At 39.6% G+C, this 18,911-nt stretch overlaps 2 protein-coding genes across 6 annotated transcripts in view; both read left to right on the plus strand.

Moving 5' to 3' along the window:
- The first annotated feature begins 3,826 nt into the window (after positions 1-3,826).
- On the plus strand, positions 3,827-8,753 carry LOC125003853. 3 transcript variants are annotated; one of them, XM_047578096.1, is made up of 9 exons: positions 3,827-3,922; positions 4,781-5,107; positions 5,428-5,751; positions 6,036-6,113; positions 6,401-6,499; positions 6,960-6,997; positions 7,067-7,225; positions 7,832-7,970; positions 8,340-8,743. In XM_047578096.1, the coding sequence occupies exons 1-8, from the start codon at positions 3,883-3,885 to the stop codon at positions 7,958-7,960; spliced, it is 1,194 nt and encodes a 397-aa protein (XP_047434052.1). In that variant the 5' UTR covers positions 3,827-3,882; the 3' UTR covers positions 7,961-7,970; positions 8,340-8,743. The 3 variants fall into 3 exon arrangements, with proteins under 3 accessions (XP_047434052.1, XP_047434043.1, XP_047434060.1); XM_047578087.1 differs by having other exon boundaries at positions 7,832-8,753; XM_047578104.1 differs by lacking the exon at positions 8,340-8,743 and having other exon boundaries at positions 7,411-7,967.
- A 6,210-nt stretch (positions 8,754-14,963) lies between these two features.
- The window catches only part of LOC125010886 (neural cell adhesion molecule L1-like), a 41,644-nt gene continuing 37,696 nt past the window's right edge, over positions 14,964-18,911 (plus strand). For 2 of the 3 annotated variants that reach the window (XM_047589793.1, XM_047589812.1), the window contains exon 1: positions 14,965-15,150. The gene's annotated coding sequence lies outside the window, so the exon portion shown is untranslated. Of the gene's footprint in view, positions 15,151-18,911 lie in introns of all 3 variants that reach the window. The other variant, XM_047589802.1, reaches the window with a different exon arrangement.

Consider the following 18,911-nt stretch of genomic DNA (forward strand, 5'->3'; position numbering starts at 1 on the left):
TTAAATCAGGGAGCTCTACCACAAAGTTAGTTAAAGTAAGAGACTGAAAGGTTAAAAATAGTTTGGTTCCTCTTTGATCTCTTTCACATGCTGACATGATTCTGCAGTATCACTGCATATCTTAAATGACTCACTTAAGAAACAGTGTTAGTTTAATGTTAATATGACGAATGCAGTAACATTTTACAGTCTTTATCTTAAGACTAAACACACTTTGTTTGCATTAGGAAATTGTGTGTTCGGCCCATGGACAGTTAATTACAGCATCTTTCCATAAAAAGTCTGTCACATTAGTATGGGCAATATGTTGGAAAGCATTATCTGTATATGTGAAGTGGGGCATGTTCATAAAGGTTACTCGAATTTGAAAAGATGCAGCAGAGTGTGAGAAGAGGAGTCTGATCACTTAGCTCAGCATGGATGGACACATATAGAGCTGGTGTCTGTAGCTTATGACCACATGCTGTCACAGTCTCTGTGTCTGTGCTGGAAAGAAGATGAGTTTCATGGAGCCACAAAAAGAGTCAGTGAGACAGATTCACAAATACTTAAGAGTGTTTCAGTTGTTTCTTCTGAGCTACTGACAGAGGAACATGACATTCCTGCTCACTAACAAGACATAAAGGGTTCATTCGAAACTAATATACTGTAGCTGCTCTAGAAGCTTGATGAAATAATAGTCCTCAGGTTATATCTGAAAACCTCCTTTGTTAGCTGTAAATATGAATACTGCAAGGCGTTTGTGTGCAAGAGCAATAACACAAACACTGTTGATGTATGTAAGAGCAGACTCACTTTTGGTAACTTGTTATTAGTGAGCAACTTGAGGGTTACAACATAGGAGGCCAGGAAACAGAGTTACAAAATAAGTAAATGAAAAATGGCCAAAGGCAAAAAGGTGACAAACTGAGAAGTTGTCTAAAAAAAGTATGTGTTTTTGCTGATGGGAAGTTTTGATGTGTTAACTATTTTACACCAAGCAGCATCAATGAAGAAGTGCCAAAAACACTTCCTCAACTGATCAAGTCTGACTTCACAGAACTGAATTTCCAACCTTACAATAGGCGAAACATGATGAAAACTGTGCAATTGTCCATATAACACTAATTTAAATATATGGATACTTCCAGGTTTGGTCAAGAAAACTGCCGTGTGCTGGTCTGTGCTGGCAGTTGAACAAGTATTTACACTAAACACAGTTGAGGCACGGTTATAAAGGGTGTTTTCTTCTACCCTCCAGTTTCAAGTTAATGTTCCACATATTTCACCACAATTCAAAGTTCTATTTTTTATTTTTTTTTTATTTTAAGAAAATGCAGTGCAACCTCTTAGGTACCAGTGATAAGCTCATTGCTTGCGATATACCGCAATTAATCTGAGAAAGCAAAACTGGCTTTGTGGAAACTGTTCACTGGCCAAGTGTCTGGACAAACAAGTGAACTCAAGGGCAAAACAGAGAACTTAAAAACTCCTCTTAAACTTTTGCCAAATGTCTCTGAGCCCTGTTTTCGGGTGTGAGTCTTACATGGAATTTAACCTATTAAGACAGTTTCTTCCAACCGCAGATGCTGCATTGCGGTCTGAATGGGTTCTGGGGTCATGTGCTTTCATGATATGAAACCGTTGCTTTCTTTAGATCTCTGAGACGCCCACTTAACTAGTCATGAAGAAATTCCTATGAAATACGATAAGGCCATGCTTTCTGTGAAGGCTGAACTCAGTGATTTCACTTATCAACAACATTGGTTGATTTTTTGAATGAATGAATCGATAAATGGCTATGGATAGATAAAAAAGTGATCACTGAGGAATGTTTGTTGATTGCAGAGCCAAACCCCTGGATGGATGTCCAGAAATACTATATCAACAATTAAAGAGAAGTCTATGCATTGCCTTTCCATGAGTTGAAAAGCAAAAATCATAAAATGTTTAATGTGACAACATTTAACTACACTGTTTCTTACCCACTGAATGGATCAACTCAAGCATCATTCCAATAATCGCAATGGCTATTATTTACCTGTATATTAGCTTGCATTCTATCCTGAACTCAGTTTGCTAAATGTCATTGTTAATGTCAATGTTAACGGTATACATATTCAATACACACTGATCAGGTATAACATTATGACCACCTTCTTAATATTGTGTAGCTCTCCCCTGAGCTGTGACTCATCAGAGAATGGACATGGTCCTTCTGAGGGTGTCCTGTGGTGTCTGATAACAGAATGTAGTTAGTGGGGGTCTCTATAGATCATCCCACACATACTTGATCAGTTTAGGATCTAGTGAATTTGGAGGCCAGGCCAACAACTTGTGCTGTTCTTCATGTTTGTTTAGTTGTTCCTAAACCATTTTTGTGTGTGTGTCTGTGTCAGGCTGCATCCTGCTGGGGATGGCTGCTGTCATCAAGGAGTGTCATTGCTATAGGGTGGGGGTGTCTGGTCTGGTCTAGGTGGGTGTTACAAGTCTAAGTAACATCCACATGAATACTAGGTCCTAAAGTTTCCCAGGAGACCATTGAATTGTCACAAGATGGTCAGTGTCATTTATTTGTGATCAGTTAGTGGTCATATTGTTGGGGCTGATTTCTTGTATGTGACAAAGGAAACTGTGAGCTCTTCACAGCTGCAAAGCAGAAATCAGACAATTTTGTTATTGCATCAATCATCTGACAGGGGGGTTAAAAATATAAATGCATAAGTGATGTAACATTGTCACCGAATTAAGGTGAATAATAAATCAAGCTGCTTCTTCTGTCTCCTGGACAGTCTCATCAGTGGTTGTTCCCCACATACGGTGGTATGAAAAAGTGTTGGCCCCCTTTCTGATTTCTTATTTCTTGGCATATTTGTCACACTTGAATGTTTCAGATCATTAAACAAATTTAAAATATAACGCAAAGATAACACAAGTAAACACAAAATGCAGTTTTTAAATGCAGGTTTTTATTATCAAAGGAAAACAAAATCCAAACCTACATGGTCCTGTGTGAAAAAGTGTTTGCCCCAAACCTAATAACTGGTTGGACCACCCTGCAGCAACAACTGCAATCAAGTATTTGTGATAACTTGTAATGACTCTTTTCCAGATCTGTGGAGGAATTTTGGCCCAGTCATCTTTGCAGAATTGTTGTAATTCAGTCACAGTTTTTCCAGCTCCTTTTTAAGGTCATGCCACAGCATTTCAATAGGATTCAGGTCAGGACTTTGACTAGACCTCTCCAAAGTCTTCATGTAGTTTTTCTTCACACATTCAGAGGTGGACTTGCTGGTGTGTTTTGGATCAGCTTGAGGCCACAAGGATTTTTTGGTAGACAGCAGCAACACACAAGACCTTGTAAGGTTGGATTGTTTTCATGCAAAAAAAAAAAAAAAAAAGAAATGAGGAAGGGGACCGACACTATTTCACACTATTGTATATGAACACTGAGTCTAAATGGCCTTAAACAAACCTGGAAGTAACTTCTTGGCTCACATACTGTAGATAGTGCAAAAATCTAAGGTATGAATTTTTGGCATGATTTCAGTCAGACTGAGTGGTGTGGTGTAAACCTTTGATAATCAGTTAAACAGGAAAATATTAGCTCCCGTTATCCGAGTCATTGTCTTAATGATCCAGAACTTAAAGTGAAATACCTAAATACAATCTATCTTCCCATATAGCCATTAAAATAAATGATTTCACTGTCACTAAGGAAGGATTACTTAAATGTCACCGGTCGGACATACATCCTGATGCAGAGGGAGGAGGGGTGTAGAGATGTGTTGTCATGTTTGGAGGAGGGATATCTTCAGTTTAAAAGGGGAGGCGTCAGAAGTTCCTGGTTTCACTGAAGAATGAAGAGAGGCAGCAATAAACTAAAGCAATCAGGGCCTCAACATGAAAGTCCAACACACTTTGATCTGCATCTTCTTCTTTCGTGAGTGCATTCACTTTTCTTTGTTTGTGATGTTGAACATGATGCTCAGGGTCAGGCAGGAGTCACTGTGATAGATGGGTTGTGATTTGATGAAGCCTGTATTTAAAAGGAAGCTCCACATTTGCTGAACGTATTGAAACACTGGACACAGGTTGTGGATCTAAGACACTGAAATAGCTTTTATTTATGAGTGATGGGGTCTCATAGCCATGAAGAAACAGGGGGAGCAGAAACTGAAAGCAAACTGGTCAGTGAAATATAGGCTTCTGTTCTGTTTACAAACAAACATAAACCAACCAGTTAAAGTCAGTATAAAACTATCATCTTTTAGAACCTTACACAAATTTGTGACAAATATCCTTATTGACTTGTCGGCTTCCTGGTCATTCTCTTCATCCTTGACAATATTGCAGCTCAAAAGAAGAGAATGATATGGGGTGAATTAAAACTTATTACCTCTTAATCAGTGACAACTAACAAATCGACAACAAATAATGCAGGAACTACAGCATGACTGAAGGTGTGAGTCTGTTCTGATAAAGGGAAGAAAAGAGAGAAGCAGAAGATGATGTTGAAAGTCGCCCGTAGCTCTTGGTGTGTCACAAGCCTGTTTCGTTGTGGCTTGTAGTTCTTTATATTTGATGGTTTGTCAACGTCTTGCAGCTGCCACTTTTTGTAGTCAAGCTTTCATTGTATATAGTGTTCATGATTTGCATGTTTTCTACCACTGTGGACAAGAATATTCTATCTTGAATGTATGCGATGTATGCAAACGTAAAGCAGACCACGTTGTGATCAGGCTGCAGCATCTTACAGGAAGAACAAATAGTAACTATTGATGGTTCATCTTTTCAACAGGTCTGCAGGGTGGAAACACCGATCCTGCCGAGAACATTTTCTATGAAGTGATGGGACAAAATATCACAATTAAATGCCCAGTCCCTCGCTCTCAAACATGGAAAGCCTTCTGCAGGGAAAGCTGTGAAACAGGCACTCTCATTACAACCACTAATGACAGTGCTCAGAGTGGCAAATACAGCATTAAATATAACGGAGGGACTTCACCTGTTTTGGCTGTGAGCATCACGAAGCTGACAAAGTCTGACACAGGACTGTACATATGTGGTTCGGGCAGAGTTTTGTCGTCACTTACAGTTAGAAATTTTAGAATCATAGTTGCAGATGGTGAGTTTGTGTTTGACCCATGAAAATTGTTTATTTTTGTTTTTTATGTCTCAGGATGAAAAGTTTCAGTATTCACTGACAGCTGCTTAGGTTTTAACGGAGCTTACACACTCTGATGAATACTTGCTTTGAATATTAAAGGAGTGCATGCATACACTATATACTTCAGATTACAAGAACTTGATTTCAATTTGAGGTTAACTTTTTCTCTTTAAGTGTTAGTTTGACCAGATAAAAACTGGCAAAAGCAATGTTGTGCCACTGAACCTTTACATGAACAGACAGCAAATAGTAACTATTGATTGTACTCTCTTCCACAGCTTTGCTGGATAAAAACCACAACCCTTCTCAAACACATTTCTTTCCCAAGCCTGGGAGCTCTCTCACAGTTGCATGCCAATTTTCTGTCCTCGGAAAAAAAAAGTCCTTGTGCAGGGGGGAATGTAAAGAAGACGAGATTCTTGTTGAAACAAACAATATCAGAGCTGAAAGAGACAGATACAGCATTGAATATGAGGAACCTTCTGTTCTGTATGTGACTCTTAGAGAGCTGACCACGTCTGACTCAGGATGGTACAGATGTTATCTGAACAGGAACATTACAAGCAGTTCATACAGGGAGTTTGAGATAATTGTCTCAGATGGTGAGTTCTTACTGAAGCTGGACAATTTTTCAGGGGAATGTTCCTTGACCTGCTGATGTTTTAAAGAAGCTGTTACTTAATCTAACAATCATGTAGTCTTCAATATTTTTTTTTTTACTTCCAACAGTAACACACACACACACCATAGTTAACTTGAATATCTTTTCACATTTGAAAGACATATATGAAAAAAAAAATGTTCCTGTTAGACAGCGTAAAAGTTAAAGACAGTTAATTTCTCTCATCCAATGGTTTCAGTATCAATCTGTGTTTGTTGTTGACAGTTTCAGCCACTTCTAAACCAAACTTGACTCAAAACACTGCTCAGTATAGAGAACTTCAGCTTGGTGGAACAAGCGCAGGTATGTATGTGATAAATATAAATCATAGCGGTTAACTTCAGTAATGATAAAAAGTGACCAAATCATTGCTTGTGGTGTCTTGTGAGGTGATTTCTTTCACAACTGCCACTGCCAGCCAATTAGAAATGAGTATTATCCACTGACGTGTTATCAAGCTAATAGAGAATGTCAACCTCAAACAGATTCTCTAGCCAGAAAATACAGCTGCACACTATACAGGTTAATGTACATAAACCAAATTCATACCCGCATATAACAAACAGATTCTAATTCTTAATCTGCTACAGATGTTATGCTGTACGTGGGTCCATCTCTTGTTGTCACTGTCATCCTGATATCAGTGGTTATGTTAATTATCTACAGGAAGAGATCTTCTAAATTTACAGGTAAGACAACTGGAAACACACACACACACACATGCAAGTGTTTTCACTAAAATGCAACAAAGGTTTAAAAACTGAAACGGTGAATTTAAGAAGAACAGAGACACAAGACTGAAAATCTGGTTTCAAGAGTACCAATTATTACACAATTACACACAATGTAGAAGAATTGTAGTGCTGCTCAGTTAAATACTCCAATTACAGCTGGAACTCAGAGGTAAAACCCTCTGTGGGAAAATCAAATAGACAAATGACTTCTGTTGGGGTCTTCAAAGCGGATCCCTCAGCTACACAGTCAACATCTGGATGTTTTATCATTGTTTTCCAAAGGTTTTAAACAGAGATACACAAATGTCTATGTATGAATGCAACTGAGTTTCACTACTGAGATAAAACCAGAGCATTTTACTATCACTACACTATCCTTCTACTTCATCTGAAAAGACTTAAACTTGTTTTTCAGATCCTGCTGGGGAAGGAGATTATGCTGCTGTCGCAGAGGTGAGGCTAAAGAACATTTTGAAACCAGATAATATTAAACAAAAGAAATCCTTCTTCTTCATCCCGTAGACCAACACGGTGTGTGAGGACATCATAGAAGACGGTGACCGATGGAGCACATCTCCTACTCTGGGACATGATACACTTCACACGTATGCCACATACAGCAAACCAACTGGAGCTGGAACCCATGATGATGATGACTGCATCTCTTTCATTCAGCACAACGTAAGGAATAACAGCTACAGGAAGTCAGCTTTGGGGCTCAGAAACAGCTTTATGCTGCATAAAAATGTTGATTTTGTTGAAATGTCTATTTACATCAGGATTCACACAGCTCATTAAGTGATGTAGTTCTAGCTGTAAAATAAATCATGTGCCCATATCCTCCTCTTTATACATTTTTTTTCCAGACTCTTTATACCCACTGTAAACTGTGTGTGTCCATGTTGAGGACCTGACACAGTAGGGCCTATTTAGACCTTGCATTAAGATCCGATCTGACGATCCAAGACACCCCAGGATGCACTGAGATCACATTTGGAGGTGGTCTGGGTCACGTGTGTCCATATGTGTCTGCAGTCCTTTGGTAAAGACTTTAAAAACCTCTTTCCAAACCAGCTGGAGATAAGTGGATGTGGGTTATCAAAGCCTCCAAAACTGAGTCTGCATTAGCGTAGGACTGTTGGAAATTACATCACCTTTGTAACATTTTCCTCTGCTGAATTGAACTTTTTCGACGTGCTCTTTCAGGTGTAGTACATCCAAGTGCAAGCAGTGCTCAGGTGCTAAGATCTGTTTCAGTTTGACCTCTGTCTGTTTTCTTTTTTTCAGGCTGAAGATGACTTGAGTGAACTCATCTACTCTGAAGTGAATTTTTCCAACATGAAAATAGATTTTCCCAGCAGAGCTCCCATTGATAACCCCAGTGATGTTATCTACTCTGTCCCTCGGGTAGATTGAAGCTTTGATGGTAGGTGATCTGCTGTACTAAGTGAGACAAAGAGACACAGCAAAATTTCAATACAAGTTTCAGGCCATTTAAATTGTGAATTGTGTGAGTTGGATAGAGTTGGATTCATTGCACATCATCGATCCCACGTAAAATGAAATGTGGTACCACCAAACTTTTTTCAGAGTGGGCCACAACAACTTTCCTTTCTATGATGGGGGGCCAGGGTCGGTCTGAAACAGGAAATTACATGGGCCAAGCTAGCATACTGCTCTCTCTGGAGGGTCTTATAATGTCACTCTGCTTTTTCCTTGCAGTGGACAAAGAAAATGTTCTTCTGTCCAAAGCTCTTTGAAAACATTCCAAATCGATTTTCTGATTCCCCAACAGTTTCAACATTTTGCTGATGTTCCTCAGTTAGCTCGTCTGGCTCAGTCACGAGCAAAGTCACGTCAGAATATACCATTGTGTGAGGGGTGAAGATGATGCCACTTTTATAAGTATAATTAATATATGTATATATATTATGTGTATGTATGTATAATAATATAAATTGTATATATTAAAATGTAATTAATGGTTTGACTAAAAAAAAATCTTCTTTTTTTATTTGAATAATAATAATAATAAATCAATTGCTCAAATACAAATCATGATTGATGATGTAAATACAGAGCCTGAATAAAACTAAATTTGTGGTTGTGGTCATTGACAATAAAATCTGTTTGAAACTCATATAACATACGTACATAATAAGTTAGTAAAGAGTATTGGAATACGAGACGGAGATATACTGGACCTTAAAACATTCTATATTCTGCACTGCTCTCTGGTATTACCATATTTAGATTACTATGTAATCTACAAAATTAATCTACAAACAATGTGCACACTGCAAAAAAAAAGAAAAAAGCCATCAGGATCATAAATAACGTGGGAAACCGGGAACACGCCAACAAACTGTCTTTAAAGTCACATGCACCTAAATTTAGTAATTTGGTGGAAGTCAAAACTAAACATATAATGTTCAAAGTAAGGAACAGAATCAGATAACCAGAACTAGATAAGCGTGTTGCTTCCTTCCACTCCTTTTTGAACATTACCAGTAATTTATGTTAGTTATTAGAAGTATTTTTATTTTTCTGTCTTTTGTTTCTTTTTCAATTGTAAATGCATTTGATGCATCTCTTTTCTTTTGAATGTTGAAAATAAATAAATAATACTAATAAAAAATAGAATGGCCACCTGTAAATAGGGATATGTGGTAGGAAAATGATCATTTAAAAAAAATGGCCAAGTTTAGTGGGATTGTCTGGGATCATTAAGTGGGCCACTCCAATAGTTTGGGGACCCCTGGTCTAAGTTATGGTTTTCTGGGGTTACACATGTGCATTACGAGCCATTTTCAAAGTAATGCAATGTAGAAAGGATGAGTTGTGTGTCATCATTATTTATTCAATTTCTTCAAAACAGAGCTTGAATAAAGTCTACTGGACTACAACAAGTCCAGATTTTATTTCTGGACGCAGTGACCTAGCTGACTGAGAAAGACAGAAATAGATTAGAAATAGAAATACCAGGGGTGTTGCAAAATCTTTGGTTGATTAGATATTTATATATATATTTTAATTGTCCCCTACAAATATAGGTTTCTTTAAAAACACATGCACACACAATATATTTTAGTAAAGGGAATAATGGAGGCAGAAGATGCTATTTTTCACTCAGCACTTCAGTCCTTCAACAGTGCACTGTGTCACACAGAGTGCCACACTAGACTTGTCAATCTAAAAGCCTCCTGTACACAGTAGGCCCCGCCCCTTACACATGGACTCTGTCAGATTCAAGTATGTGTATTATTTGAATAACTTAATCTCTCCATCAGTTTAGGGGTCCTTGGCCTGAAAAACATTGAAGATCGCTGTTCTAGTGTTTTGGTTCAGCTCTTGGTGCCTCTCTGTGTTCCTGAGTTCTTGTCTAGCTTTTGGGTTTTGATATTTGTATTTTGGATGCTGTGCTCAGCCTAACTCAGCTGTCAACGGGCGAGAGCAAGGTACAAGGTCTCCAGCCTATCGCAGAGCCAACACACAGAGACAGACAACCACTCACACCTACGGCCGGTCTTATTTTCATTCTTCCTGTGAATATAATTAAATTGGTCCGTCTTGGTCGGCGCTCACCGTGTCTGCAGGCTTGGGAATCTGCTCCAAACACTCGTTCATGAGGTGTGGTCCCATCCGAGGATATTTCCTAACAGCCAGGGGGAAGTGCTGTTCAGAGAGAGGCCTGCAGGAGGCGATGTTAGCACATCTGTTGGTGTGCCTGCTCTCCTGTGTTTCAAAACTGACTTTATTTGTGTGCTCAGTTTCTTCAATAATCAATTGTCATTTTCTGTCAGTCAGCGCTCAGCTCACATTAGTCAGCTAACGAGAGGAGATGACTGTTGCGTGCTGAGTTTGTGTAATTTCTTTCATGTGATTCCTGAAAGTGTTTCCTCCATGTGATCATACTGATATTTCATCAGTGTGCACCTCTTCAGTGATCAGATATTGATAAGTTACTGTTTGTATTGATTAGCTGGGAAAAAAAATCATCTGCAAATAACATGCAGGGACATGTGCGAGAGAGTAAACATTTTGTATCTTCATTTCTAGTTTAACCACTGCAGGAGAAACTTTTCAGATCATTGTAGTTAAATTGACTTTGTATGCTTTGTATTCTGAGGAGAAGGGTGGTGGTGGTGTGTCTGCCACGACAGGTGTGTTGTTTCCTCCCATGGATAATTGCAGCAGAACTTTTTTCCAGACAGAAATATTTTCTGACATTTCTTTGTAATAAGTTTCATAAAGTACTTGAATACTTGCTCATTCAAAACATAAAGACTCCTCAGATATAACTGCTGCCTGCACCAGTTTACCAAGTCAGAGGACATGGAATCAAATCTAATATTTACATCAGCATTTGCTTGCTTGAGTATCTGTTATTTATTCTGTTGTTTTCACTGTGTCTTCCTCGGTGCAGCACTGCATCTCATGTGTTCTGTTTACCGGTTTATTTGATGGAAAAGTGAAGCTAGCGACATCAAAATTTTGGAAGCGCTGCAGGTGAAAGTTAGTCATTTAGTCTGATAATGAAAATTATTTTATAATACAAGTTAAGAATCGAAGTTCAACATTGTCTGTGCTGTTGTTTGAGCTTCACAAAAAGAATAAAAACTGCAGCAGGCGTAGAATTTATAACTCTGATGGATCCAATTGCTGCACAGGATTTATTGACGTGGAATAAAATAAACCTGTTAACCTTCTTGCTTTGCTCTTGAGCTCCTTCTCCGTCAGTGTGGCTCTCCATCTTTTTTTCCTCTCTGCCCTTGTCCATTGCAGCCCCTCCCACTTAAGAGGACTGGCCGTCATTAATCTACAAGTGGTGTGTGTGTGCGAGCGCGCCGCAGTTTCTTTGCTGGTGTTCTGTATTCCAGTCAGGAAGGCTGAGTCACAATTACGGTAAACACTATCCATATGGAAAGGACCTGTGTGTGTGTGTGTGTGTGTGTGTGTGTGTGTGTGTGTGTGTGTGTGTGTGTGTGTGTGTGTCTGTGTGTTTGTGTTTGTGTGTGTGTGTGTGTGTGTTGATGACATGTCCCAGACAATGCCAGACATGAGACAAGGACATGAGAGTGGAGAGGGAATGATCCTCATCTATTGTATTGATCACTTTATCTCAACCATTGGTGCTCGCCCACACACACACACACACACACACACCACACACACCACACACACACACACAGACATGCACAGGTTAAGTGAATTAGGCCTTAAGTGAGGGAGGACATGAAGATGGAGGGAAGGTATTGGAGGAAAGAAACAACCTGTGGGAGGTGGAGGAGATAATGGAACTGCTGTATTCTTGGGAGGAAACTCAATTTGCTTAATGGGAGATCAAAAGATGAAAATAAAACAGAGGCTGAGACAGTTAGACATGAGGACATGGAAGTAACCTGTTTTTTGTCTAAAGGCCTCTGCGGCTGGTGTTTTCACTGTTTCACTCTGACTGTTATTCGACTGTTATACGCTTCAGATTTAGTGTGTACAGTCAGCCAAATTGGCGATGAATCCTGAATATTTTTCCTTATCCTTGAAATAGATGTTGAGAATCGTAATTACTTACTCTGCAGACATGTGTACTGTATATGTCGTCACTGAGGCAATATGAAGACTTTGGACACATTCAAGCTATTATAAGGCCAAGCTTCAATCAGTAGTTCAGGTGCTGAGTCATTACAGCAGTTGGAAATATTTTTTATTATTATTTTTTTTTATTATTTTGATATACTATATTGATCCCCGAGGGGAAATTATGTCCTGCTGGTTTTAAAGGATCAGATTACAGATATTAGATTTGTTTTTAAAATTCCTGGCTTCTGTCTTTCACCCACTTGCTGGAGATGGTGCTGTTCCTTTTGACTGCTTTTTGATGAATGGCCCCTCCTTTAATCCTCCCCAGGTCTATTCAAAGCAGGTTTCTGGGAATAAATGAGGTTTTTCACGAACCTGTTTCAAATCAGATCCAAAAATTTCAGTTTCAAATATCTGTCTCTCAGCCACAGTGGAGATTCACAACAGTCTGACTGCTGGTTTGTGTGTTATATGAATAAATTAGCAGAAGAATAATCACACGCGCAAACTGGTCACTCTTACACTGCTCCAGCCTTATGCAGCCTCCTGCCAAATATAAGCCCTTAAAAACAGACAGACTCCTTGTCCATCTGTCTTCTCTCACATCCCTCTTTGTCTATGTCTCTCTCTCTCTCTCTCTCTCTCTCTCTCTCCCACACACGCACACAAAAGGAAGTGAGGGGGGGTTTTTGGCTGTCGGCTCAGTTTGGCAGATAACAAAATGCCACATGTGTGTCATTGGATTTAGCTAGAAAACCAGGAGAGAGGAATTTAGTTTTGTTGTTTCATAAAAAAAAGCAGAGGAGGAGCTGAGCGGGAAAACATTTGGAAAGTCTGATAGAAGATGACGGAGACAGCTTTACCTGCAAAATGTGAGTGCACATACAAGGAATTTGAGTCAAGACAAGAAAAGCACTTAAGCATAAAAATATATAGTGATAAAACGGAAACTGTTTTCTGGTATTGGGACGTTGGTGAGCTTCTGTGCCCTAGTTGTGGTGGCGTGTCCTGTATCATTGGTACCAGTTGTTGTTGTAGTAACGATATGGCTGATGATGGTGGGGTTTGTCATGGAGAGAGCACTCTCTCATATGCTCATCAGCAAATAGAAAATGATTGAATCAGTGCGCAAGCAGAGAATGGAGGTGACAAAAGTGAACAAAACTATTATATTCAGAATTCTTTTAAACATACAAGTATTTTCACAAAGACATCATCTATAAAGAATACACTATAGAACAACTGATCGACAGAACTGAGTTAACACAGACAGTCCAGCTCTGTACAGTTTGTAGCTCTCTCTAGCTTTCTAACCTCCACCTAATAATCATAATAGTACTCAGGCGCTGGTCAAGTCAGTATGGGCTTTTTAGCATGGTGTATCCCATTTTAACCCAGTAATCGACCTCTTAGGGTAAAGTGTGAGATTTTGTTAGATCTTCATTGATACACTGATCATAACAGAGGCTACTTTGATGAGAGAGGAAACACTTTCATAAAACTCTTTAACTCTCATCACTGAGCTCTGCAGCTTTCTGCAGATATCTGAGTAACTGTTAGCGCCTGGTGCAGCTCGCAGAGAAAGATAAGCATCATTTTGTAATTTTGCTGAAAAAACAAACAAACAAAAATGCTTCACAGCTTGTTTTTATGTCGTAATTGAAGTTAAATAGCTACATTAGATTCATGCACCTTTAATATTTGCATTGAGATTGTACCATGTTGCGTACACATTTCTATTTGCTTCCTATAAACAAAGAGAAATGAACTGTTTCCATGATCACATTAAATCTTATTTGCAGTTATTGTTATGGTGATAACAAGTAATAACAAGTGACAACATTTATTTGTTTGTCGCAGGAGATGAATTTAAACAGCCTCTCTAATGAGCCAAAACATTATGGCCCCCTGTACCCAAGGTGTTGCTCTTTTTTGTACAATAAAAACAGATCAGACCTTGATTCTGCAAGACTTCTGGAGACACCAAGTTCTGCAACTTGAATATAAAGCTTCTCCATAGTTGCCCTTTTTTGAGTCTACAAGAACCAGATGTTCACTTCTAAAACAGTATATCTCAGACTTGTGGCGTGGTGTTCTCTCTGGCACCGAGCTCTTGTCCTCTAATTTCTTATCTAATTTATTTTCTGATACTAGTCAGGCATTTCTGTGCTACCACTGTATAGCATGTTGCTGTGTGACCCTCTGGCCTGGAGGTGTTTTTTTTTTCTGAGCCGTGGAGCTCCATACCACATCTGTTGTCTTGGTCTCATCAACCTGCCCAGCCATCATGGCCTGCAGTTATCCACTCCTACCTGAATGAACAACACTCTTGCTCTGGAGGTTTCAGGTCGGTTTTTGTAAAGCGTTTTGAATTAGCCAATAACATCATTAATAAATAAATATGGTTGGTCAATTCTGGGCAAACATACTTTTACATTTTGAAATGGATGATCCTGTTGATAAAGTAGATAAATAAAATAAAGACAAAATGCACACACACCTTTTAAAATAATATATTGTTAAGTTGTGGTTTAATTACTTATTTAAATACTTCCATTTTTATTCAGGTTCTGTTCGCTGATGTCCCTACAATCCAACCAGCTGGTCGCAAGCAAGACTAGAAAACCAGAACATGGGAAACAGATAAGGATGGAGAGAGGTAAAGAAAAAAGGGGAGGTGGTATGGAGGTAAAGAAGAAGGGAGGGGCAGGAGGTACCAGGGGAATACAGAGAGAGAAAGAGAGAGAGAGGTTGGAATGAGAGTGGCTGATGTCATATCTCTGAGGCAGCCAATCAGAGAGCAGCAGAGGCAAAGGAGGGTGGGAGGAGAGGCAGAGCTCAGAAGGGTGTGTTTTATGTACCACTGCAGCATCAGTGCAAAAACGAACTGGAGAAACGACACGAGTCAGTGGACTGAAAAAATACAGACAAGGAGGAAGACCGAGACACGAGTGTGAGGAGCAGAAAAGGAGAGAAAGGAATTAAAGAAAAGAGGAGGCAGCGGGAGAGAGGCAACACCTGCAGAGGTGAGAAAACAATAGCATCCCTCCATGCTGCCGGTGTCGGCGGTGTCCATGCATGAGTGTGTCAGTGGGTTTCACTAGATGTGGGCCAGAGGGTCTACTGATCTCTTACATAATACGGTGGCAGGTATAAGGAACTATGCTTGGTGCTGTTTCAGATATGAAAATGTGTGTGCGCACTGTGTGTGTGTGTGTGTGTGTGCACTGTATGCACATGAATGTAGGGGTGTATGTTCGTATGTCTGCGCCTTTTAAATGAGAACTACACAAATGTCATTCATGGTTTTTCCATGTGCAGACAAACAGGCAGTGGGTGAGTAACCCAGCCATCAGGGAGTGTCTGACTGACTTGATTCAGCTTCCTAATATCCCATATGTCATCTGCAGCAGCTGCTTTTTATGAATATTGAATGAAATGCTGCACTATAAAACATTACAGTGTTAAATTATTCACAGCTGTTTTGTAGCTTGCTTCCTTTCATGGTAAAACTCTTATGCCACAAATGATTTAGATCCGTTCTGCCTTCGTATGTGGTGGTGGAAATTGCCCGTTCACGTCCACCAGGGTTACTTGGCCCTACTGTCCAAGATGCATCTCCTTCTGAAGATGGGACGGTAGAGTGTTTAGAGTAGAGTGAGACTGGTGTTTCCTGTGCTGAGTAGTTGGAGTGCTACGGCTCTCCTTACACATCACTCTGCCTATGATCTTATTTTCATCAATGATTAACCTGTAAATGATTTTCTCAATTAATCAATTAATTATTGTTTTTTGGGTATAAAACTGTATAGGTATTCCAGTGTTTTACTTGGTATGAAATGAGAGGGCAAGTTAGTTGAATCATGAAACCATTCAATTCTGAAAATATTTGCTGATTCATTTTCTGTTATTCTTTTCCTTTAAATGAAGAAAAATCTCCTGCTTTGTCTCCCTTACTCTCTGATGGGTCTGTCCTTTTCATACTTTTCACCAGGTTTCGGTTTCCCTGTTTACTCTGGAATTCCTTGTTTTCCTCATAGCAACATCATTTAGGCCTCTCTGTCATTCTGTCACTTGCATTGTGGGCTTTTCTCACCGTGGTTGCTTTGGCAGCATCACCTCAAATTAGCCCAGAACCCGAGAGCAGGAGAGAAGAAGGAAATAAAGCAGGAGAGGAGCAGGGGGGAGGCTGGGTGAGGGAAAGCTGATAATCCAGGGAGAGAGGGGAGGGAATAGAAGTTGTAAGATTAAACCCAGAAGAGAAAGAGAACGGATCCAAAAAGAGCAGAAGAAATGGGAGGGTGAGGAAGAAGAGAGGGACATGAACAGAAAGTCTGGAATATGATGACAGAGGATGAGGCGGAGGAGGATGTGGATCAGGAGGAGAGAAAGTTCACTGGCATAGGAGGATTTTAGCCTTTGCATCCTTGGCTGTAATCAAGCTGACTGATTAGGACTTCTTCTCACAACTGACTAAAAGGCACAAGGACACACAGCAGTTTATAAAAGGAGTTTGGAGCGTAAACTTTTCGCGAAGCACATTCGCTAAAATTAGCCTTAACTCATCCATCCATTGATATCACCTGTGGCCATGCAAAATACAGCAGTTAGCTAGTTGAACATGTACAAATGTGCAGCCGAGACACAAAGACTTCACAAACTTAGTATTATATTTATTCATTGAATAACGTTCCGTCTTACCTTGACAAAATGACTTTATTCATATTTTAGATTGAATGCTAGCAAAGGTTGGGCTGACGTTAGAGCAGCGTTAAGAAACATTAAAAGAAGATAAATGAACAGCAGAGAGAAGACTGAACACAGATTTTAATAACGGTAAAAAGCCAAACAAATAAAAAAGAATGCATATGAGAAAAAGAATGTAGCTAATAAAAAGGCCAAAATTATGAAGACAACTATAAGTAGACCGTAAAGTGCGCTAAAAGATGATGTCCCCTAAAAGCAAGTTGTTGGAAATAGGTTTTTTTTAGGAGTGATTTCAAAGGAAGTCAAGAGTTCATCTTAGAAATAAAGACTCAGTATGTTTATTATCAAACCAATGGGCACAGCATTGCAACAAAACAGTTAACCACCCACAAACCAGTTCCTTGCATAAAGACGTTATTTAAAGAGGAACTAGAAACCTAATGCTCAATTGTGTGATGGAAAGTCTGTTTCTGAGAAGTGGTTTATATCGTGAACTATAACAAGCAAAAAATGACAGTTCCCAAAATGAATGTACATGTACAAGGCACTGTTTAAGGGGTTGTGAGCAGTGGTTTCCTCACTGTGTGCAGAAATGTAAATGATAAGATCCTGTTTTATATTTTTCTAATTGTTTTCCCTTTTTTTGCACTAAACACATGTGACTGTTGAACTATGATCATTATTGTACACCCATCAGCTGCAGTAATGCATTACATCGTCTGACAACACTTACCATATTTGATTTAATCTATTAGTTATGAGAAGAGCAATGACATACCACATTACTGGCATTGAAATCAACAGCAGCATCACTATTTTTAGTATTCTTGGAAATGAAACGTTGGACTGAAGTTACTAAAACTCAAATCATAAATTTAAAGTGTTTTATGAAAGGTTGCTGGCATGTAACAGATGACTTGAATCAAATCAAATGGCTCATAAATCTGTCTCAAACTCATGTTAAAGGTTTTGTTTTTGGGCCTTGACATTATCCCCTTTCACCTTGTATCTCATATTTGACTCATAGTCTGAGAGTTAGTTTCTGTCTGACTGTTCATCAAACTGGACAGGAGCAGCAGTCAGACTGTCTGTCTGGCCTCCTAATAGCACTAGGTTTAAGCCATGTTGTGCGCATTTAAAGGCCACCGTGAATTTCTCTCATCCTGGCAGGTCTACAGAGTCAATAAAAGTCTCAGGAGAACAGTTGACGATACAGTTTGGAGCCAGACTAAGAGGTCTGAGCTGCAGGACCACTGTTCAGATGGATGTCTGGGCTGAGAAAATGAAATTAGTCTGACTTTTGCTCTTTCTCAGTTCCTCTCTCTGTCCCCCTGCTACTGATTTCCTCTTTATTTTGCATTGTCTGCTTCTCATCCATCTTCATCCATTCCTCTCATGCCCCCTCTGCGTCCCTTCCGATCCATCCGTAGCCTCATTTGGCCTTTCTCTCCCTCTCCCTCTTCCATTTTTTCCCTCTACAGAATGAGCCCTTTGTGTGGAGAAACATTTAGGAATGTTCTTTACACTATCTCCCTCCTTTCTTCTTCTCCTTCTTCTCCCTCCTTCAACCCCTCTCTTCCTGTGTGTGTGTGTGTGTGTGTGTGTGTGTGTGTGTGTGTGACATGTGTTTGTGTGTGTGAGTGCTGGGTTGGGTTGGGGGTGCATCTATTAGCCCGGATTAGAGACTATAGGCGGGTTTTAACAGCCCCTCTGTGTTTGAGGCTTTAATCCCCACAGAAACAGCTAATCTAACTTCAGTGGCTCTAACACATGCAGTGAGCACATATGTGTGAACACGACACACACACACACACACACACACACACACACACACACACACACACACACACACACACACTCACATCCTGTAGGAAGTATGTGACTTCTGTCTGCTTTTGTGGACAGTGTGGTTGAACCATCACAAGAGTCCATTCATGGAGTGACCACAAACACAGAGGACACATTATCAGCCAAATATCTGACAAACATCATCAGTGGAATGACTAACAGACATGTGATGTCCAATAAATCCCCATTACATAAAGTACAGTGACCAGCAGCTGAGTAATACATGACAAAA

Source organism: Mugil cephalus, chromosome 1, assembly GCF_022458985.1.
Source record: "Mugil cephalus isolate CIBA_MC_2020 chromosome 1, CIBA_Mcephalus_1.1, whole genome shotgun sequence".
Taxonomy (NCBI): Eukaryota; Metazoa; Chordata; class Actinopteri; order Mugiliformes; family Mugilidae; genus Mugil; species Mugil cephalus.

Bases quoted from the DNA above. Each gene is read 5' to 3' on its own strand.
- LOC125003853 (XM_047578087.1), top strand. From the start codon at position 3,883: ATGAAAGTCCAACACACTTTGATCTGCATCTTCTTCTTTC. The intron at 5,108-5,427 runs GTGAGTTTGTGT...TCTCTTCCACAG, and splicing joins TAGAATCATAGTTGCAGATG to CTTTGCTGGATAAAAACCAC. The intron at 5,752-6,035 runs GTGAGTTCTTAC...TGTTGTTGACAG, and splicing joins TGAGATAATTGTCTCAGATG to TTTCAGCCACTTCTAAACCA.